Below are 23,761 nucleotides of genomic sequence, written 5' to 3' on the forward strand. Positions count from 1 at the left end.
AAATGCTGCTATCTTCCTGGCTGTCCTTTAACTCGATAACTGATAAAACACACTTGTCAAAGATGAGTTTTAATTCATCAATGACAGTAAGTTCTTACTTCCACATAGTCGGTGGGAACAAGTCCTCGTTCTCCTTTGCTGTTTCTTCCTTCCAGCCATCCTCCACCAACATCCTAAAGAAGTTACCAGGAAAAAAAAAAAAAGATTATAGTTGGGATTTCCTGTGGAAATTCCACGTGGAAGTTTTAATTTATAAATTGTTAGAATAAAAAGTAATAGATATTGAGCTTTTTATTACTAAAGAACCTTTGAAATTTTAAATAAAAACAAGACAAATTGAGCTTCAACAATAAGTGATCAAAGAATGAAAACAGCTTTTCCTTAAATTACCATCATTTTGTGATTTTTATTTATTAATGTGGTAGATGACAAATGTGGTCATAGCCCTGACAGGTGGTGGAATGCACATCTGCAACCCTGAATCTATACTGCCTGTTGTGACCCATCTGCCAATAACTCATGGGTGTTCAGAGTCTAATCTCAAGGAGCTCTACACACCTCAGTTCACTCTTTTGGAACCCCACGCTGCTATGTGAGTTAATCTGAGTTGTTAGAAGATGAGTCTCCCTTTTGCCTCATTCACAGAACAGCCAGATAGGTGGGTGAGGCCATCCTAGACCCTACGGTCCGTGGCTGCAGATAGCAGCACCATCCAATGACTCATAGATTCCTGTGGAGTAACACATGGGTATTGGTTTAACACATTCACAAGAAGGCTGCAGTTCATATGTCTCGATGGCTTTTTATTAATTACTTTTATTAGTAAAAAAGCCAATAAAAGTGATACAATCCACTTGTACCACCAGAGGTAAAAGCCGCTCGATATGTGTTAAACCACCAAGTTTTGGGCTGTTACACAAAAACAGCTAACTGATCCATGGTCCTTAGTTCTTCTGGATAAAGAATATTAATGGACTAAATAATACAGTAGAACTCTACAATGAGATTCCCATTTTTCTTACTATCTCTGCAAAGTCCCATTTTCTCCTCTGAAAATAATTTTGTTAAATTGATCAATAATGTCACAGTTAATAATTATTTCAGTCTGGACAAGCACATTCTTCTCTGACACAAAAATTATACATACCTGTGACATCGTGATATTTCAATATATGCATAAATTGTTTAATGTTTAAGTAGGGCAGGTATATCTAGCTCCTCGAACATTTATGATTTCTTTGTGGTGAAAACATTCAAAATCCATAGTACATTATAGTAAACTGCATTGTTTTTAAAAATCAAGTCACAACTTTGCCACTTTTTGGCCACAACAGCAACTGGAAGACAATTCTATTTTATACAGAAAATAAAATACTGCACTGAAAAAAAATTAGACAAAAGAATCTTCACTCTCCCTTACAATTAAAATGAAGCCTATTTGCTTATATATACCTAGTGTATAAATTACTACATGCACTTGTTCTATCCAATAATTCTTTTTTTGTATCTAAGGCATATAAAACAGGTTTTCAAATAATCTCACTATGTACTCTGCCACTTGGGGTTCTCCTTCCCTGACCTTTGTGCCCCCCAGGCCTCACTCTCCTCCCACCCGGGACACACTCGCACTTGGCTCCTTCCTTCTCCTGACTCTTGCTCTGTACGGGAGCCTGCCCAGCTCCAGCCTGGTCTCCAGCTCTCACTGCCAGGCTTGAACTGATGCAGCATTACAGGCCAGGGTTGACCGGGCACTACTCTCTCTGCTCAGCATACCTGAAACTATACTCATGTAATCCTTCCAGAGAAGTTTTTCCACCTGCCTTATATCCCTTAATATAGCCACCACTCTCTCAGTGCCAAGGCCAAGTGCCTTGGTGACCCTGGCCTCTTTCTTCCCTCACCTACAGCACCTACTCACGAACCACATGCTACGCGTCTGACTCTCCCAGCCTCTTTCACCCCTGGGGGCCACAGGTCAGTCATATCCCAGGGCTCTATGACTCCAGCTCATTCTCTACACCCTCCTAAACTCATCTCCTTTTTGTGAATAGCTCCTCATGTCATCTTTCTGGCAATATTGACGAAACCCACATGAGACCCTTCAAGGAACCCACTGCTCACTAAATCAAGTCCACAGTCTGGGGCCTCACCCACAGAGTTGTCTGACTGGTTCTGAGAGCTCATTTTCATAGCCTGTTTCCTGGTAGCATGGGACCTTTGTTTACATGTAATGTGCCTCAGGCTTCAAGGACAGATGTGGCTTTGACTCTTGCTCAGTCACAAGAAGAATGATCACGGACTTTGTGAAGAAAGAATGTTGAAGAAAATATACATTAGGGGCCAGGGATTTAGTTCAGTGGCACCACGCCTGCCTTGCAAACACAAGGTCCAAGGGCCGGGGATTTAGCTCAGTGGTTCCGCCACCTGCCTCACAAGCACAAGGTTCCGAGTTCGATCCCCAGTACCAAAAAAAAAAAAAATTTCTGCACAAGGTCCTGAGTTTGATCCCCGGTAGCTCAAAAAGAAAGAAAATATACACTGAACTCGGCCAAACACGTGCTGTCAGTAAATGATAGCTGAGACTGGTAAGAAAGCACTGGTACTTTCAAATTTCTATACTTTTGATCATACTATTTTCCTTTTTCTTCTTTTTTTTCAGTACTGGCAACCGAACCCAGGGGTGTTCTAACACTGAGCCTTATCCCCCAGCTCTCTTTTCTAAATTTTATTTTGAGACAGGATTGTGCTAGGTTGTTCTAGTGACCCTCTAGAACTTTTGATCCTTCAATGTCAGCCTTCCTAGTAGCTGAGAACAGCTCTGACCATTCTTTGACTAAAACGTCTTTGCATTTCAGTCTGATGAAACCCCATCCACATTTCAAGATCTACCACATCAGATTTCATCTTTTGCATCAAAGCCTGTCCTGATGAAAATATGCACAGCAATGGGCTTCTTCTGGTGAGTTGCCAGCAATTTCTGCATGCCACCTTGATCTCTTAGATCACAAGCTCCTTATGGAGAAGGGGGGAAAATCAGGTAAGTCCTTATGTTTATTCCTTAAGGTACTTAGGACTAGCTTTCTGCACAGCAAAAGCAAAAATAAAACCTTATTGAATGAAAAAAAGTTTTGGAAAAATTTGAATCCCACAATGTTTTAAGAAATAAAAGAATACTTCAGCTAGGTGCTGTAGCACATGCATATAATCCCAGGTACTTAGAAGGCTGAGGCAGGAGGATTACAAATTCAAGGCCAGCCTGAAGCTGCATGGCCAGATCCTTTCTTAAAATAAAAACCAAAAAAATCCTGGGGATGTACCTCAGTGGTAAAATGTCCCCAGGTCTGATCCCCAGCACTGAAAAAAACCAAAACAAAACACTGAATATATGTTCTAGGACATTTTATCCTCGAATAAAAAACTAGGACATGTGATCTTCTACAGTAATCTATCAAAATTGAAGTTGAGCATATCTAATACTGTCTGTTAACCTTAATATTCTAGTGAGTTTTTGCCAGGCTTGGCAGCACATGCCTGTAATCTTAGCAAGTGGGAGGCTGAGACAAGAAGATTGCAGCAAGTTTGAGGTCAGCCTAGGCTACATAGCAAGACAGTGAATTCAAAGCCAGTCTGAACTTATATAGTGAGACCCTGTCTCAAAAACCCTAGTGAAAATCTAGTGAGTCTTCAAGCTAAAAGAAACTTAATTTTCAAGTCAGCAAAGTTTATGTGGCTATTGGGCTATTGATATGGACTGTTTGATAATATTAGGGAATTATTAATTTTGTTAGGTGGATACAATGGTAAAATCTATGTTTTAGAGATACGTATTGGAAAAAAAATTTTTTTTTGGTAAGGTCTCACTATACTGCCCAGGTTGGCCTTGAAATCCTAGGCTCAAGTGATCCTTCTGCCTCAGCTTCCAAAACAACTGGGACTACAGACACATACCACCATACCTGACTTAAATCTTTATGAATGAAATGATACATAGAATTTGCTTCAAAATAATCATGTGTGCTATAGAGAGGGAAGGTGGAAGAATAACTAGGAGTACAGATGACATGAGCTTGGCCATGGGTTGGCTGATAATTATTAAAGATGAACGATGGGGACAAAGGTGTTCATTAATATATTCTCCCTCTTCGTATGCATTTGAAATTTTATAAAATAATTTTTAAAAATATATGTGCCTACTTAAGGCTAAATGGTACCAGCAGTTTAGCATACTGTGGGTAGGAAAACAAAATAAGCTGTGGTTTCCAACCTCAAGGAATTCCCTATTTAAAGTGAGTGGTGGGATCAAACAAACAGACACGACAACATCACACAACATTCAGGCCTAGCACCAAAGGATTCCATTCTTTCTGGAAAAAGCAGCTTTTAAAATAATAAAGAAAGCAGGAAAGCAGTGTATTCTGTTTGTTTTGCAACAGAGACATTGAGGATTAACTAGAAGAGTGAATACCAGGCAGGTGTTCATGGTAACATGGGCAGGAGGGCAAAATCACAACGAACAGGACTGTGTGTGTGTGTGTGTGTATGTGTATGTACTTGTGAAAACCTATATGCACAATAATGTTCTGTATATGTGTGAGAGTACATGTGAGTATGTATTAAGAATGTGAGCTGTGAATGAGTATGTGTAAGCGTATGTATTTCATAAGAGTATGTGCACATGTGACAGTGTGTGTTCACGTGAGTGTGTATATGCATGAAAGTGCAAGTATACAAGTATGTACATGGTTGTGTACATGTGTATATGCCTGTGCATGCATGAGTATATGTTTTGGGGTGCATGCACAGGGAAAAGCTGGAGAATGGTACCAGATGGTGGTGTATCTTGCAGACCTATAGCTGGCTGGGAGCCAGCCACTGGGGAGGAGTAACATGGTGAGGCTGGCTTTTTAGACAAGCCATGGTGGGAGAGAGGCTAGCAGGAAGGTACACAGTTCAGGTAAGATGAGAGCTCAATGTACTGTGTTGACAGCAGAGGCAGAGGGAAGAGGTGAGATGTAAGTAAGCCTTAAGACAAAGGCTTTCTGTGACTTACACGTGGAAGGCTTAGCTGGGGTGCCTAAATGGACGCTGTACCACAACAAAAGAATTCAGGAAGAGGATTAAGAATAGCATGGGTGATGTGCTGGTACGCATGACATGGTGAGTTTAAAGTGCTTGTGAGAAAACTAAAGATGTCTAAGACACAACTGAATAGCCAAATCTGAGGCTTGAAAGATCTGGTCAAGCTGCAGATACTACAGACTGAGCTGGTACAGTGGGCAATAAAAAAAAATCTGAGAATATGTATGTAACATGAGGAAAATAGACCAAAGATGGAATGACATGGGAAAATAAACACAAAGCAGAAAGAAGAGGGAATTGCAAAAGGATAGCTAGAGAGGTAAATGGAGAGAAATGCAGAATGTGATATATTCTGAGTGTCAGATAAAATTGCTATCTTGTGCTGGAAATGTTCAGAAAAAACAAAACAAAACCCCAAATAGTCATGCAGACAGAGTCCAGGGCAAGGGCAAAGATTTGTAACTCAAGGCACCTAGCTCAGGGCTGCACACATATTTAGTATGTGGATGATTGAAGGGAAGGAAAGAACACAGAGGAGACATTATGCATAGTGTGGAACCCGGAGGCAGGGACAAGGGACTAATTCTACAAAGACGAATTCTAATTCTCCACACCTATTTTTGTTCCTTCTTCAGCTATATAAGCCCTGAACAAAATACTAGGAATTGAGGTAATTTTTTCTTAAAACTTTATTTCAAATGGATTTCATCTTATAATTCTATACACCTTAAAGATGCTTACAATAAAGTTATATATAAAAAGGACAATTACACATATTGAGGCAGTTATCACCCAGAGTTAATGGAAAGCACTATAAAATGACTGAAAAAATGAGTACTATGTTTGCCTCTGAGCTTCCTGGCAACAAAGGTTATATTTAAAAAAAAATAGTCTGTGAAGATTTTATTTTATTAAAAGGAAACATGCCAAAACTCCAAGAGAAAGAGCCTGAGACAAAAGATCACATGGATCTTACCACAGAGCAGTGTTACACTTAGTGATGTGAACAGAGATATGTACACATATGTGAAGATGAGTGTTTACATGTATGTATCTGAAGAGAAGCATGTATATGCACATATGTTCAAATATGGCTTTGTAAAGATGTAGACATGCTTGTTATACACGTAACTATTTCTTATTTGAATCAAAGCTAAAGCAATGACTTGTAATTCAGCAGAGATGGCTCCACTGGGAGCTGAGCTAATGCAGTCTAAGTACTATATACTACTTTCCAGTAATCTAATTTAAGGATGAAACTTACAGCAACAATGATAGCAATCAGTAGGCTAAGCTATGCGGGAAAGTCAGCACTATCTCCCGTGTATTCCACAGATACCGTATTACAGGTACTAGAAGAAATCTCACTGAACTAAGTTCCAGTACAACTATTACAGGGTGTCTGGAAGGTTTAAATAATAAAGAAAAAAAAATCATAAAGTAGACATAATAACCTCAACCACATACCCAGCTATCTTTAGGGGATTAACTTTTCTCACTGTTTATGCAATAGCATGTTACTGCATACTTCATAAGCAACAAGAAAAAATTAATGAGGGTTTGAATGACTAACTTACCAAAAACATCAACTCTTAAAACTAAGTCCTTAAGGGACAAATTTCAACATAAAGTTCTCTTACCGGATTTGTAATTGTGATGATTTCTCCTTCACTAACAGTCAGTTCATTATTTCCAGGCTCAGCAGCAAAATCATACATAACCCGAGCCTATTGAGAATAGAGAAGAATAACGGAAGTTACATATGTAAACCAAACAGTAAAAATCCAAACAACCCTTACAGTTCATTTCGTAAACATGCCGGCTGACAGGAAAGGAAGAACATTACCAAAATAATTCAGCTGGTGTACACATACTGAGGCGGCTATCATGCAGAGGTAATGGAATTTTAGAAATTGTTCCTAAAATTCTTTTTAATGGGGATGAAGGATTCAGAGTTAAAAGATGGGGGGGGGGTCACAATTTTGAAATACATTAAAAAATAAAATGGGGGGCTGGGGATTTAGCTCAGTGGTGCCAACACCTGCCTTTCAAGCACAAGGTCCCAAGTTCAATCCCCGGTACCAAAAAAAAGGATTGGTGGGTGTGATATTGCAGGCATTGTAAAATGTTACAGAATCTAAATGGTGGTTTATGTTGTTAAATGGAAAATTATTTCACCTTTTGTACATGTGTGAGATTTTTCCTACTAAAATGTTGGAAAGAAACAAATGATATGGTAGTCCTCTGTCCCCTGAGCTCAGGGAAGGGATGAGCGACAGAGGCAAGCCAGCAAGCAAGCGAGCGAGCACTGAAAGCACTGTGGGTCAGGACAAAGGACAAAGAAACCACGAGGAGGTAATTTTTTCACACAGCTGCAAAGTAGATAGAATTCTGCTTGTCATGTTGTGGGATATTTTTAAAAAACATGTCACATCAACCTCAGTCCTCAGTGCAATGAGCACAGTAAGGAGATAAATGCCTGAGGATGCCCTGCGGAAGGAAGCAAGCTTCCCCTGGAGAGGAGCCCAGTGTGTGGACTGAGCCAAGCAAGCTCCAGGGCAGCAAGAGGAACCTGCCATGGTGTTACTGTTCCATAAGAATACTGCTTAAAAAAAAAAAATTCAGCTAAGTCAAATTAATCCCCAAACACAGAATGCCTAAGCCTTTTATTTACTTAACTTATGATCTGGTGAAAGGGACTGCAAAACAGGTACAAAATAAATGAATGGGTACTCTCTGATACACTTAGATATTACTGAAGGTTTACTCACTACTGCAGTTTGAATGTTTTTGCCCTCTCTTAAATTCATGCTGAAACTTAACTGACAATGCAACAGTGTTGAGAGGCAGGACCTCATAGGAGGTGTTCTGTCTTCATGAATGGACTAATCCCACCTTAACAGAAGCTGTGGGAGTGAGTACACTCTTTCCTGTTCTGCAGCCACGTGAGGACCCCTCCTCTCCTCCACAGGACAAACTGTTCAAGGCACTATCCTGGAAGCAGACTTCAGGCCCTAATACAAAACCCTGATCTTGAATTTACCAGCCCCCAGTATTGTGAGAATAAATTTCTATTCTTTATAAGTTATCCAGTCTCAAGTATTGTATTATGGTGGCACAAAACAGGCTAAGATACTCATGAAAAAATACTTGTTTAAAACACTGAATTAAGACTTACTAAAAATAACTACAGATATTTTTTAGAAATTAGAACAGAGAATAATTTTGGACAAAAGGAACTTAGTAAGTGCATCTTCAAATGATCATAACATGTTGCTAGAAAAAAAATTGACCATTCAGTCTAGAGAAGACAAAGCTTAGAGAAGACAAACATTTAGCACTGAAACCTTTTATCTTCCCTCTCCTGTATGTGGCTTCCATCTCTTTTGTCATGTTCTCACTTATCACCTCCCACTTTTTCCATCTTCTCCAGCACTGATAGTATTCAATTTGATAAAGATGATGTTCTCAACCCAAAATACCAGTCAATCTATTTCTTATGTGGCCTTTTAGAGAAAAGGCCCACTTTTTACTTGGCCTTTTCCAAAGTTAGCTATACACTTTCAGAAATATTTCCTTTGACTGGGGATGTAGCTCAGTGGTACAGTGCCTGCCCAGTATGAGCAAAGCTCTGAGTTCAATCCCCAGTTCTACGGTGCCTTCAAAAGCTAAATTTCCACAAAGCTACTGGTTAGCAGGTAACTTCATTCTACATATTCAATACCTACTGCTAACCACAATTCACCTCTTCAGTAGATATTTCAAAAGGCACCACAGATGCATTATTAGTAAACATCAATCTCACGTATCTGGTCCATTAACTATTAATATAGTTATAAGTAAAATAAACATTGGTAGATTCAAAGTTCTCAAATTAAACGCTTTAGACACTGGAATACTAAGAGTACCACCACATATCTGCTGCTAGGTATATAATCTGTCATCTTCAACACAATTTCCTTTTTTGAGGAGAGGAACATGCAAATGGTCATTCTTTTTTACTTATTATTTATGTTATCCACATTTTGTCTGCCCCATATCCCTTCTTTTTGCTCCCGTCTAACTCCAAGTGACTACAAAAGTCACTTGCCTTAATATGAAACATAAGTTATAAAGAATATTTGCGATTCATATCACAAAAGGTTATTCCTTTTAATATATAAAGGGCTCCTAGAATTCAAGATAAAGATCAACAACCTAACAGAAAATGGGGCAAAGGAACAAACATTTCACAGAAAAATACAAATGACTCTTAAACATATGAAAAATTGTTCATCTCAAACATAATAAGTGACAAATTAATCTGGCAGACATTGGCAGATTTTACTTCATTAGAATTCTTACCATTTAAACACCTACCAGTAGTACATATGAAAGTTAACAGTTCTACACAGCTTCACAAATACAATAAAGCACCAACTTTTGCATTTCTGCTAATGTGACAGTTGAGGAATGTTACCCCAATACAGTTTTAAATATACAATTACCCTTTGCTATAGTTTGGATCTCAAATTATCAAAGGCCTATGTGTTGGTGGCTTGGTTATCAGCCTATGGCACTAGTAAGAAGTGGTAGAACTTTGATAGTGGGGTCCTTGGGGGTGTGCACTTGAAGGGGACTATGGGACCCTGGCCTCTTCCTCTTTTCTTTCACTTGCTGGCCCTAGGGTGAACCCCAGGGTTTTGCTTTACCATGCATGCACTCCCACCATGACGTGCTGACATGCCACAGGAATGCCTAGTCAAAAATGTTTTCTAAATTGGGGTTAGGGTTGCCTAAGTGTGAGGCCATGGGTTTGATCCCCGGCACTACCAGGGGAAAAAATGAAAAAGAAAAGAAATTTAAAGCACTGTCTTGCATAAGCTAGGATGCTCAGAATTATGTTGAAAACATCAAAATATATAAGAATACTTCCCTGGTTATAACAAAGCAAAAAAATTCCTGAGCTTAACTCAAAACCAAATTAGAAGACCATCAGAAGCCATACTAAAGGCTACATAAATGGTTAAACTATCTTCCAAGAGTTCCCATTCTGAGAGTAATGTTAATTTCATTGTACACAGATGTGCCATATATACTGTACTGCACACTTTTACAATGAAGGCAGTGTAATGAAGTTAACACAGTCCCACCAGCCTGAACCACCAGAGGTACATGCACAACTGTCCCATCGGGTGGCTTGGGACTGTCATGCATGTACAGCCCCATCAAGAACATGTCAAAGCGGGAAAGTTTAAAATTGTTCCTCTTCCCCTGCCACAGATTGTGAAAATAGTTTTAAAAGTACCCTTCAAAATGTTATGCATTTAATATGTGTTTGCACATACACATGCACACAATTATTCAAAAACAAATACACAGAACCAGTTAGAACCACACCATACACAAGTCTATCTACACTTCATCTTTTGTCTGATCTTCGGACTCATATCAGTACACCTACCTGTTGTTTATTACAGCTGGAAGGTTACTAATCTACTCCCAACTTGCAGACAAAACTTAACTGTAGCTAAGAAAATAACCTTAACCCCATCCCCAAATTAAGAGAGTTGTATTGTTTTTCCTGATAATAACTACATGTTTACTGTCGGAAAAAAAAGTATATATAAAAAAGTTGAACAGCGGGCCAGGGATTTAGCTCAGTGGTTCTGCCACCTACCTCGAAAGCACAAGAACCCGAATTCGATCCCCGGTACCAAACAAACAAACAGTTGAAGAGCAAAGAGTACCCAAATCCCAAAGTCAACTAGTAGAAACTTACTCTCAGTAACAATAGGTGTCTCTCACTTGCTCACCAGCACTGTGTATTGACAATGTGGTTCATTCTTCCCAAAGGGGTGGGGGTGTAATCACTGGCAACCTAGAGATTCTGAGCTGGTTTTGGATCCAGACACAGGGGTTCAAATCCACATTCCATCAGTCTTGAAAACTTGGCCCAACTCCTTAACTACATGTCTTAAATTCCTCAAGAATAAGGTAAAGATAACAGCATGTGTCTTATGACATGAATGAGAAATGAAGTAATAAAAATAAAGCACAGGGAAAACTGAGTGGCACAGAAGGCAAATAAACGCTAGTGACTGTGACCTTTGACTCTTTTGAACATTATATATGTGAGGTTTAAAATAATTTATTACAGTAAAAGACACATTGCCATGAGTCCCACTTAAAATACTCCCTCTTACTTTCAACACACTTATCCCACCAGGCTTGGCCACTTTCTGAAGCAGTCCTGAAAGCTCTCTTTCTTGAGTGTCTTTATAAGGTATGATAAAAAATGCAGTGAATGCTGCTGCCTAGTGCCATCCAACAGAGTGGCAGGCTTATAAAAATGTTGTGTGTCTTCATGCATCTTATTCACCAGATCTGGCACCATGTATCTTCTGGCTCCTCCCCAAAGTAAAAAGGACCACAAAAGGTAAACATTTGAATGGATTCAGCAAATTGAGGCACCTTTGACAGTGCAACTAAAGACATTCACACAAGAGAATTTCCAGAGCTGCTTCAGAAAGTGTCAGGATCAATGAAATAAATGTGCTTGAAGTAAGGGAGAATGTTTAGTGTTGTTCAGGATCAATAGCAATGAGTCTTTTACTCTCATAAGAATTTTATTTATTTATTTTTTCTCATAAGAATTTTAAAGTCTAGACATTCACTGTAGTTTTCAATCACAACTCATACATTCTGCCTGTGATGAAAATGGTGTTACATACTGTAAAACTACTTCTTCTTTCCAGACCATCAAGGGTTCTGGAACTAACGTGAGGATTCAAAGGAAAGTGGAATACCAGCTAATGATTCCCAAAGAATACTTCACAGAACTGCAAAGAAACCAGATCCAACCAACCAAGCAGGGGGGTCAGGCAGACCCACCCAGTCGTGTTGTGTGGCCTATGGAGCCCGACTGCCCAGGCAGCAACAGCAGGGCTGTGGGCAGTGGTCTTGGATGGGCTGGTTCTCATGGAGCTGAAAGCAGGAGCCATCCCCAGATTCAAGCCACAACAGGTAAGTGGCAGGTCCCAGAGAGTGTGGCTCTCTTCAGTTGACTGGGGAACCAATATCTCTCACACTCTCATGCATGAGACAATGCAGGTTTATTTGTATCTCACTGACCACTCTGACAGGAACCAAAACAAAATGTTTTTGTATATTTGTTTATGTATGTATTCATTTAAGTGTGCGTGTGTGTGTAAGACATTGAGGTAAAGTAATATCATCCTTTGGAAGATGTCATAGATTTTTCCAGCAAAGAAAATCCAGAATAATCGAAACAACCACTTCTACCAACACAAAACCCGTGGAAGGTGCTCGCTTTGGCAGCACATATAATAAAACTCATGGAAGTATAATAAAAGGGAAGAAATCAAAAGGATTTTAAAGGTAAGGGGAAAGCATAAAACCTCAGAAGCAGAAAATAAAAGTTAAATTTAAATAAGACAACTTTTCAATGAAGAGAGAATACACATCCTATATGCTAGCAGTGTGAGACACACTGGGATCTGTGCACCTGGATACATGTGTCTTGGTAGGGATGATATGGCAAGGCTGACAAGAGCCTTCAGGAAATCCTCCCACCCTAACTGTTTGAAAAAATACTCTAATAATGAAAAATCTAACAGGAGACCAATCTGTAAATAAACTGACCATTTCAATGGTTTCCCTGTAAATAATAAGTTGCTTACATATTGATTAAAATATATATATAATCGGGGGATATTCACATTAGCAATAAAAAAAGCAGAAGTGGTAACCAAATTATGCAGAATCATGTAGAAAGTAGTTATCAATAAATCGTACTGTACTCCTGTACACGAAGTAAAGATGTCATGTGTGAACATGCTGCAGTTCACCAAAGTCTCAAGGGGATGTTTGTGAAGAAATTACGAATAAACTCTACCCAAATGCACCCTTCTCCACTTACAAATGGGCACCTAAAGTGGGATATGGTTGCACACACCTGTGATCCCAGTACTCTGAGAGGCTGAGGCAGGAAGATCACAAATTCAAGGCCAGCCTTGGTAGTTTGGGGACTTAGCAAGACCTTGTCTCAAAATACAAAAATAAAAAAGGGTAGGGATGTGTCAGGTAAAAGGGCCGAAGACCAAGACCAGACCAGGCCACAACAAGCCTTTATTAGGGGAATAGATCTGCCGGGCTGTCTCTGAACAAAGGAGAGACAAAAGCAATATGGCTGGGGCAGGGAGAGTCTTTTATAGAGACTGGGGTGGGGCTTGTAGGGGCTGAGGCGGGGTTGAGTGAGGTAGTGACTAGGGAATGGAGGAGCCGGTGATGTCACTAGGTGGTAGGAGGTGAGCGAGTATTAGGTTACTGTCTAGGTGGGAACAGGGGCATGCTGGGAAGAAGGGTTTGTTCTTTGGTGGGAGCAACCATCTTGGCATGATGTCACACAGGGGAGGGGGCAAGGCACCATAGGAAGAGGGCAGCTACTATACATAATAGCTGCTGAGGTGGTGGGAGACCTATCAGGATGTAGCTCAGTGGGAAGGCTATGGGTCCATTTCCCAGTACTTCCAAAACAACAACAAATAAACAAAGCACCTGAAATAAACTGTGACTTGAGAAATTAAAACAACAACAACAAAAAACTACTTCTACCAAGCACTGCCACTGAGCTACATCCCCAGCCCATAATGGCCTTTTATTAATTTATTTTTCATTGTGCTGCTGGGGATCAGACCCAGGGCCTTGCCCATGGTAGACAAGTGCTCTACCACTATGCTACTACTTTCAATCCCATAAACGAACGTCATGCCTCTTCCTCTGGATCTGTATGTATGTGCATCTTCTCTCTTACTTCACTTGACTATACCCTACTTACTGTCCAGCTTCCAGCTTATATTTCATGTGTGGGAATCATTCTACAACCTCCAAAATCTGGCATATCTCCCTTTCCCTCAACACACCACCTTAGAACACTATACTTTCCCTATCACTTTCTGTATACTGCATTATTACTGTTTATTTACATTGCTTATTTAAGTTCTCTTTCTATCTTGCGCAGCACAGTACCTGACACAGGAGCCACACAAATATTTGTTAAAGGACTGAATTATTAATCCATTTGCCACACTGCACAATGCCTACTATCTAGTAAGTGCTTAGATAGTTCAACCTAATGAACTCATTGCCACTTCCAAATAAATCAAATCTTACTAATTCAAAGTACAGAAAATGCACTGGAGATGAAAAATATTTCATCTAGGTTTAATGTCCCTGTAAGTCCTTTTGGATCTGTTTAAAGAATTTAAATTACATACTTTCTATCAAAGTATGCAAGAACATTACTAAAATGAAATGTACCGATTTTAAAAATTAAACTACTCAAAATGATACTTCTGCTCAAGGCCAACTACATGAATGCACATGCAACCACTTACCTAAGGAATACAGTCTCTGTTTTATATAATTCTTGGACTAAGACCAGTCTTCTTAGCTATAACTTATTTTATCAGTCATTCCTGCTTAAAACAATTTCTCTCCTAGATTCATGTGGGTAAACCACTGACCTACAGCTGGTTTATACTGCATCACAACTGTAAGGTTAGATATAAGACTGCCAAAGAGAAGATATAAAAATAAAATATAATTTGACTAATTCAAGTTCACACACACAAAAAATGGAAGAATCAATCAGATGTGGTTAAAGGAAGAGATTTTGACCAAACAGCAACTCAACAAGGGGTAAAAGATTACAAAGTGAGGGCTCATTGCATGCAAAGACAACAAAGCCCAAAGACAAGACCTTTGACAGGGTGGGGCCTTCCCAGACACCTATGCAGCCAGACATGTGAACCCTGATGAGATTTTTTGCTAGACCCTCTTTTCCCCTTCCAGCCAGCAACCTGATTTGAGGTACAGTGACCAAGAAATACAAGTGGAATCTGAATCGAGTTTTTCACCCATACCTTCTACAATGACAGCAACCATTATGGAGCCTATCGTACGCTGCCTCTGTAACTTCCTCCTGCCACTAATCTTTCATCCATTCAACTCTGTGCACTATTGTGAGAAGCTCTCATGACAAGGCTGAGTCACCATCTCACACATTAAAAACTATTAATGATTCCCTTACCTAGGATCAAGTTCAAACGCATTTCTCTTGCATCAAGATCCTCCACAGTCTAACACCACACTGAAAATCCAGCACTATCTCCCCTCCACAATGGCAAATCCCCTCCCAGATAACTCTCTTCTCTTGCCCAGTAAAATGTCATGGGAATAAACACTATGGCAGTATTTGTGCCCCTTCTTCCTTCTTTACTGCACAGCCACCCCCATTTTCTTAATCCATCCCTCTCTACTGTGAGTCAGGGAGGTTAACTCCACATCCAGCTCCAAGGAGAGATCTAAAGTGCTTAGCTAAGGGCGCAATTTGTTACGGGGATAGGTAAGACAATTCTTAATTTTTTTGTTTTGGTGGTACTGGAGATTGAATGCATGGCCTTTGCGCTAAAATCTCTAGGTCTATTACCCCTATGGTTACAACGCCTATGGCAGAGAGGTTTTCAATTAACACAGGCAGAGTCATAAAAATGCCAATTGGTAAGAGTTTTAAAAGCACTGTCCTCATCTTAATGGATATTACAAACATTAATACAGCAAACTTAATTTAGGATATGCTTATATACCAACAGACCAAATACTTTAAAATAGTAAGGATTTATTAATATTTTAAGTATGATATTTCTTAATTTTTAAGTATGGTAATAGGAATTGTGATCGTGTCTTTTAATAATTCTAGTTTTGGATCTATACTGAAATATTTACCATGAAATAATGACTGGAATTTGCTTCAAAATAGAGAATGTAATGATGAGGGAGCTGGGTTAGAGGAGATGAATTTGGCTGGGAGTTGATCATTGTTAAGGCTGGTGAAAGGTTCACTGTACTCTTCCACTTTTGACTATATTTGCAATTTTTATAACTAGCTAAAAAACTGAATTATGCTGAAGTGTTTAGATAAGATCTTAAAAACTCAGACATGAGCCAGGCGTGGTGGTGCAAGTCTATAATACCAGCACTTGGAAAGCTGAGGCAGGAGGATTGCTGCAAGTTCAAGGCCAGCCTGGGTTACATAGTGAGATCCTGTTTTAAAAACAAAACAAAAAAACCAAAAAACCCCCCTCAGACACGGAGTTTTCAAACACAAATAATACGAAGTTCCACTAATGTATTTTGTGTAAAGAAAGTCACTGAATGGATTCAGGGAAGAATAAAGATTCTTTGAATCTTAAATTCCTAAACCAAGATGATGCCACTTCTTCTAAACCCACTTGTCAGTATTCCAAACGCTTCTTACACTGCTCTCCTGGAAACTGTTGAGGCGTCAGGGATACACTAGAAATGATCAAGCAGTGATCCTCATCAGAAGAGGAATGCAGCCAGCCCTAATTGGTTATAAATGGTTTCCTATCAGCCTGAAATCTGGCAGTCTGGAAATTGTTAACTTCTTGTCTGGGTGGACACCAGTCAGGTAATGGAGTAATGATGACCTGAGGTTTAGCATGAAGGGGTAAATGGTCTGATGGGCTGTATATATTTATTTTCAATATGTCCAGGAGGCATGATCTGAAAATTTCTATGAGATAGAATCCCAACTCTAATTATGTTAGAGATTTCTTTATTTCTTTAAAAAAATTTAAACTGATTTGACTGGGTTATTCCTAGTGTATAAAAGGATAATCTATCAGTCTTTGAAGGTCTCTCACTGACTAGCTTAAATGGAGCACAGGATTTTCCTAGTGTGACTTTAATAAGATACAATCAATTAAATTTTAAAGGGGGATACAATAATATTTAAATACAGTATCAAAGTGAACAGAGTATTAACTTCCTGCAGTTACCTTTGGCCAATAAAGACACACAAGGAATGAAGGAAGAGGAGAGATGAAGGGAGAAAAGAATCAATCATGTGGGGAGTGGTGAAAACCCTCTGATGGTTTCGAATTTCCAAGTCAATGCCCAAACCCCTATCGTGGCCTACAACTCCCTACTGACCTGGCCCCCATTCTCAGCCTCCTCTCAGGCCCTGGCCCAGTGTGTACCACCCTGTCAGGGGAATGCTCACTTCTTAGAAAGCCAAGACAGGCTAACTCCTTCCTTCAGGTCTCCCTCTATCTGTCAGTTCCCCCTGAGGCTTCCTCAGCCACCACATCTAATGCTGTGTGCGCCCGACCCCTGAATCCATTCCTCCTCCCAGCCGCTCTCCTTAGTGACCTTATTTATCAGCCTTCTTCCTCTACTATAACATAGCAGGGATTTTTGCCTAATGGCTTGGGCTTCAAAAATGATTTTCTTCAATGCTATATTCCTAACACTTCGACAGTTTCTGGCCCAGGGCAGATATGTCACAAATTTACTGAAAGAACAAAAATGATGATCAAACACTGTGAGGACCCAAAGAAATTTGTTATCTGTGAACTTGGTATATGGTTCTAGTTTAGATATAGATATTGATAAGTCTCCCACTACCTCAGCAGCTATTATGTATCGTAGCTGCCCTCTTCCTATTGTGCCTTGCCCCCGCCCCTGTGTGACATTATGCCAAGATGGTTGCTCCCACCAAAGAACAAACCTTTCTTTCCAGCATGCCCCTGTTCCCGCCTAGAGAATAACCTAATACTCACTCACCTCCTACCACCTAGTGACATCACCAGCTCCTCCATTCCCTAGTCACTACCTCATTCAACCCTGCCTCAGCCCCTACAAACCCCACCCCAGTCTCTATAAAAGACTCTCCCTGCCCCAGCCATATTGCTTTTGTCTCTCCTTTGTTCAGAGACAGCCCAGTAGATCTATTCCCCTAATAAAGGCTTGTTGTGGCCTGGTCTGGTCTTGGTTTTTGGCCCTTTTACCTGACAGATATAAGGAGGTTTGTGCTTGTTGTCAATAAATTTTCATGAACTGGGCATGTGTGGTGCTGTTTGCAATGCGGGAGCATCAAACCTGAGGCCTGGATCAAGCCAAGCACATCATTAATACTGAGATACATTCCCACCCCAAGTGTTTAGTTATTTTTAAAAGTTAAAAGCCAAGTGTAGTGGCCTATCCCTGTAACCTCACCTACTCAGGAGGTTGAGGCAGGAGGATCAAAAGTTGGAGGCTAGCCTGGAGAACTTAGCAAGAACCTATCTTAAAAAAAAAAAAAAAAAAGTTAAAAGAAAGGCTGGGATGCAGCTCAGTGGTGGAGCACTCGCCTGGTACTTGTGAGGCCCTGACTGAGTTAAACCACAAAACAAACAGAAAACATTTTCTCCTTTGGAAGAAGAAAATAAAGTACTTAAGGAAATGAATTTTGTAATTTACAAATAACATCTGTAATCCTAAACGTAGGAGCATTTTTCTATTTAAGTACCACTTACTATTTATAATATTAAACACTTTTTCATGTCAGTATAATTCAAAAATCATTATAGAAGGCAGATAAATTTGGGAATCTGCTCTAATTTTTCAAATTAAAAAATGAACTTTTCCTTTATTACAAAGATAACAAATGTTTACTACTCAAAATCTTGAGAATACAAAAGCTGAAAGATAAAAACATGCACCAAAGTGTAACCATTATGAGACAGTCTGCTATTCTTAACACACATATTCTAAATATACATATTCTAAATATGTACATATTTGAATATGTACAAATCTACATATTCAAGCCCTTTTCTCTGAATTTGCATTATAAAATACACTGAAACTGGCATTTAACTGGTACACTTTAAACAGCCTATCATTCAGTGTGAACTCTTTTAATGAATGTTAGGTTTCACAAGGTTGGGACAAAATAATTGATGTTTACAACATAAAAGAGGAGAGGTTTATTTGGCTTGTGGATCCAGAAGGTTCAGTTTATGGTTGGCTGGCTCCAAGGAAAAAAATGGCAACATGGAAGGGATGGGCACAGAAAAGCTGCTCAATCTATGACAGCCAGGAAGTAGAGAGAGAAGGAAAGAATAAGGAGAAAGATAAAGTGTACCCTCCAAAGGTATGTCTCTAGAAATCATCAATTAATTAATCCACTAACACATATAGTCCTTCTATGATCCAATCATCTTCCAAAAGCCCTGTATCTGAACATGGTACTTTAGGGGGACATTTTAGATGTAATCCATAATGGGAAGGATACAAATAATTTACTTCCAGTGTTGGACAGGCATATATTAGCTAATGAAATGTTTACTGACCTAAATATTTGGGATCTGACCATATGAAATCTGGACCTGCAGACTGAGATGTACTGCATAAACATTTTTAAAGCAACTGATATGATAGAGTATGAGTTAAACTTCACTCAATGGATTAAAAATAAAATAGACATATTATGACTCCACTCCTCAGAAAGCGTGGCTGATGTAAGCAGCCAAGTCTCTGCAGAGAGCCTGCCCTCCTCCAGGGCACTGCTACATGGGAAACGTACACCTCAAGGCAAGGGCCAGGCCTTTCACACTAACATCACAACACAGACAAGGGGACCTGGCACTGAACTCAATGGACGTTCAAATAAATCTTCGTGAATGATAATGGGTACCAGTTACCATAATAAAGTTGGATTTCCTGCCATTTATCCTTAAAGTTATATGTCTCTGTGACTTATGAAAAGTCACAAATCTGCAATTTTCTGAGTACTTCTTTTTTTTTTTCTTTTTTTTCTGAGTACCTCTATATGACTTAACATTTAGATTCTAAAAGTCGCTTAGAAAAATTGAATTAAGACTGACTACATTCTTAAATACTATATTTACAGTGCCTAAAATGAATAAGGGCAAAAGCTATCATGTTTTTATTAGTCAAAAGAAAAAAAGGAGGAAAAGAAACACCAATTGGAATTCCAGCGCTTGGGAGGCTGAGGCAGAATTGCTGTGAGGTCAAGGCCAGCCTGAATTACAGAGTGAGACCCTGTCTCAAAAACTGAAAGAGAACGAAACACCAATTGGAAAGCTATAACATGTCCAGTGTGTAATTTTGATAGCATGACTTAAGCTTTGGTATCAACCAAATGCTTACAACCTTGCTTTTTTACCTTTTCCCCCAAGGACAAGATTCACACATTGTGTGCACATACTCCACTCTCTTCACTTTCTAGTGTGCTATCAAGATGCTCTGACCTGAATTCTGTCCCAGTAAGTACAGCACACTAATATCTGAGGCACCACCATACTGAAATACTGAATAAAATATTAAAAGCAAGTGATACACAGGTACAACCACATACCTTTTAAGTTGTATTTTTGATTCAGCACAAAAGGAGAAGACCAAAAGGAACACAAACAAACAAAAAAACAAAGAGAAAGCAGATATGTGTTGAGGCAGGATTTCACCCAAGGAATCTCCATGAAATCCTGGAGATTTGAGATGGGACTTTCAGGGCTGCATAGGAAGCAGGAAGATAAGAGATAAAGGCTTCTATATCAGTCACAAGTTAGGACTACAAAAGGAACTCAGTCTAAGAAACGTGCAAAAGGGGACAGCAAGGAAATGACTTATCACTGGCGCGGCGCAGCCTTAGGTCCTGAGACCTAAAGTCCACATTTATGCTACTCAGTATGGCTGGAAAAATATTAAGACAAGAAGTAAAGACACAGTAACCCAAGGATGCAGTGTCCCCAGTAGACTGGTATAAGCAAACACAAATTCTCCCAGAAGAACACAGAGCTTCAATCTAGTTATCAGAATTCACTCAGAGGGGAAGTTCAGGGAAAAAAAATCCTAAGAAAACAAGCCACAGTTAATGAGAATGAGTAGAAACAGATGGTGGATCAGAGTTCTGATATTAGCATAGACACAAAACTACAAAAGATGAGCAAAGAACCAGAAACTATAAAGAATGACCAAGGAAGTTTGAAATAGAAACAAATATAATTTCTAGGAATAGAACTGAAAGTGAAAATTAAATGCATGGATAAAAGGGCACATTAGGCCTGACTGAAGAAAGAATTCTGAACTGAAGGTAAGAAGGGCCGGAAGCTAATCGGAATGCAGCACAAGGAAAACACTACAAGTGGAGAGATGGGAAGCTGTTGAATCTCTTCATACTAATTAGTTCCAGAAAGAGAGAATGAGGAAGAGATAATTTTCACTAAATAATTGCTAAGAATTTTCTAGAACTTTACTGTCCAATACAGTAGCCATTAGCTCATGTAGCTATTTAAATTAAAATTAACAACACATTCCTATTTCCAGTGCTCCCTACCCTTATGTGGCAGGCGGTTACAGGGGCTGCAGAGGGGATTGTTAAGTCACTGCAGAGAGCTACAACTGTTGTGCCACCAAAGCACCCACCCTCAGAACCAAGACACTCCTTAAGTCCCAAGCTGTGCCAATAAATTCACACAGAGACTCAGTGTAGTAACGATGCAGAACACTGAAGACAGACAGGAAGTCTTTTTTTTTTTTTTTTGGTACCAGGAATTGAACTCAGGACCTTGCGCTTGGCAGGCAGGCGCGGTGCCATTGAGCCACATCCCTGGCCCTAGGAAGTCTTAAAAGCAGGCAGAGAGAAAAGTTAGAGGAATAGGAATTAGCTGGCTTTTCAGACAGAAATCAGCAAGCCAGTAGAAAACAAGGAAAGTACAGCTTCACCGTGCTGAGAGAAAATGCTGTCAACCTATCAATGCTATCACTGATAAATGTGGCAAAATACATATTTTTGTACATGAGAAATTTACCAATAACACATCTTTTAAAATGAAAATTCCAATTTACTTTAGGCAGAGGAGAAATTATCCCAAGAAAGGACAGAAAATATAAGAAAAAACAGCAAGCAAAGACACAGTACAATAAGATTAAATCTAAATAAACATTAACTGGATAAAAATAAAAACACCTCATTTGTAGTGAAAAATACAGAACTAAAGTACTAAGCAATAACTGATCATCCTAGGGGAGTTAACTGCAATTAAATAACTTTAGGTCTTTTGTCATTCAAGACAAAGGTAGTAATATGGAGTAACTTTGCACTTTAACTTAGAAATGTTAATATGCTTATGATAACCACTAAAAAAGAGACAAATAGCATGAACTTCCCAAAAATGCTGGGGGAAAGGGTCAGATTTCAAGAACCTGAAGACTAACCTCAATAAATGTATAAAACGATGGGCAGAAAGCCAAATATATCAGTAAACACAAATACATTGGGAGACAAAAATCTGTCAATTAGCTTGCATAGAAAGGTAATTCAGCTATATACCAAGCAAATATTTACCAAAAACAAGCTAATTAAATCACATTTTTAAAAAGACAGCAGTCTTTAAGAAAAAAATGCACCACTAAAAATAAAATGGGTTACTTCATAATGATGAAAAACTGCATTTACCTGGGTTAATAACACTAAACTTAGAAGAATTATCATTATAACCCAAATGTTACAATGTCTCCATCAAGTAGATGAAAGAAACAAGAGATGAGAGAAAACAAATTTACAAGGATAAGGACACTGAGCATACACACACAATTAGAGAACATATTATTCTTTCAATGGACTAGAAGGACATCTGTAAAAACTGACTCTTTCCTAGGTATAAAGTCCCTCAATAAATTTCCAGGTACCATACTGGTTATTAATGTGACTGACTCCCTTTTCACAATGCAATCAAGTTAGAAATCAAAAAGGTAAGCAGGAAAAACCTAAACTGTTTTTAACACTAAGCACACTACTGACAGCTCAAAGGTTAAAGACAATTCCTTTTTTTTTTTTTTTTTTGGTACCAGAGATCGAACTCAGGTCTTTGAGCTTGCGCAGCAGGCAGTGAAACCACTGAGCTAAATCCCCAGCCCCTAAAGACAATTCTTTTAAAGTCAGAAGTGTGAGGCTGGTTCCAATTGCTTTAAACCATAAGAATCACCAGTGGCACATGCCTGCAATCCCAGCTGTTCTGGAGGCTGAGACAGGTGGATTGCAAATTCAAGGCCAGCCTGGGGAACTTAAACAAGACTGATTCTATCTCAAAAAATAAAAAGGGTTGGGGATGTAGCTCAATGATACAGCAACTCTGGGTTTGATCCCCAATACTACAAAACCAAGCAACCCACAAAAACCAATTCATCATGCAACATTAGTAAATGAGTTGCTGCATTAAAAAACAAACACTGCTGATACCTAAGGTGGAGTATAAATTTTGCATAGTACATGGATACTTTTAAAAAGATGTTTACTAAAATACAATTAAAAGAACCAAAGCCTACAGTTGGAGATTAAAGTTTCCTTAACTGTAATATATGAGTCATTTATCTGACTGAACTATCTTTTTGCTCTTCCAAACTGTCACTGAGGATACAAAGGTAAGCAACTACATCGTTCCAGCCTGCTGGGGCTGATGACATTGTAAAGGAGGCAGCCATTAATCACAGAAACAAAAGGAATAGGCACTTGAGATTGAGGGACTCATAGCAGGAGTAAAAAGGTATAAAAAGAAGGTACACAGGGGAAGAGGGCACAGAACAGCAAACTAAAAAAGAAAGGAATAGGACACACAAAGCTTCAAAGTTTTAAATGGACAATTAAAATAACTATGATTTAATTTTCAGATGATTAATATAAAAATAGCAAATTTTAAAAACTGCAAAATTTCATGCTTTACAGTCTACTCCTTTAGTTAGAAATTATTTCGTATTTCCATCAGAAATTTTCTTTACACTAATACTATACGTTCTATTTAAGAAACTTAAA

At 39.0% G+C, this 23,761-nt stretch overlaps 1 protein-coding gene across 4 annotated transcripts in view; it reads right to left on the reverse strand.

Annotated features, from left to right (window-relative positions):
• Positions 1–23,761, reverse strand: part of Snx9 (sorting nexin 9) — a 91,190-nt gene that overhangs the window by 63,867 nt on the left and 3,562 nt on the right. For all 4 annotated transcript variants that reach the window (XM_087193421.1, XM_004856831.4, XM_087193419.1 and 1 more), the window contains exons 2-3: positions 6,720–6,806; positions 99–173 (exon numbers count right to left, since the gene is read on the reverse strand). In XM_087193421.1, the coding sequence (XP_087049547.1) occupies positions 99–173; positions 6,720–6,806 (162 nt within the window). The remainder of the gene's footprint in view (positions 1–98; positions 174–6,719; positions 6,807–23,761) is intronic.

The sequence above is a fragment of the Heterocephalus glaber genome, unplaced genomic scaffold (genome assembly GCF_053883595.1).
Source record: "Heterocephalus glaber isolate CG9 unplaced genomic scaffold, H.glaber_assembly_v1.0 deba00001592, whole genome shotgun sequence".
NCBI lineage: Eukaryota > Metazoa > Chordata > Mammalia > Rodentia > Bathyergidae > Heterocephalus > Heterocephalus glaber.